Here is a 605-nt window from a genome sequence, read left to right on the forward strand (position 1 = left end):
ACGGCAAGTTGTTTCTGGATTCCTCCAGAACCCCCGTCCCCTCTACATTCTCCATCCAGAAACGTCCGACACTTCCCCTTTATATAAATCCCACAGCCCATTATTTTCTTCACAACTTAAAAAAAAAAAAAACTTCTACATAAAACGAAACAAAATTCCCACCAAGAAACACCGAGAAAAAAAACAAGAAGGAAAAAAAAAATGTCTCAAGCTCTGTCAAACCTGGGCATTTTTCTTCCTCTATCATCACAGAAAAAAGCCAGTAAGTCTCTCAAGCTCCAATCTTTCTTCAAACCGATCGAAAATGGAAGCTTGAGCCACAAGAAGCACAAGGTCATGGCCATGGCAGGGGAAACCAGAGACAATCTCGACCACCTGCAGAGAGTCACCAAGCAACCGCCGCCAAAGAAAAGGACCGCCCCAACACCTCCAATCGGTAACTAATTCAAAACCCCAATGAAAAATAAATAAATTTTTATTCTTTCGGATTTCCATAAACTGAATCAAAATTTTTATTTTTATTGTTTTGTTGCAGGATTGTGGGACCGGTTTCCCACGGCGAGAACGGTGCAGCAGATGATGGAGACGATGGAGAGTATAATGGA

General features: G+C 41.7%; 1 protein-coding gene across 1 annotated transcript; it reads left to right on the forward strand.

Annotated features, from left to right (window-relative positions):
- Nucleotides 1-133: 133 nt before the first annotated feature.
- On the forward strand, nt 134-600 carry LOC112092722 (the record flags this gene model as incomplete). The annotated part of the gene is made up of 2 exons (XM_024169593.1): nt 134-436; nt 536-600. Coding segments are annotated over exons 1-2 (300 nt in total), but the record flags the coding sequence as incomplete, so codon positions are not given.
- Between the last annotated feature and the right edge of the window lie 5 nt (nt 601-605).

Source organism: Morus notabilis, unplaced genomic scaffold (assembly GCF_000414095.1).
Source record: "Morus notabilis unplaced genomic scaffold, ASM41409v2 Scaffold10077, whole genome shotgun sequence".
Classification (NCBI taxonomy): Eukaryota; Viridiplantae; Streptophyta; class Magnoliopsida; order Rosales; family Moraceae; genus Morus; species Morus notabilis.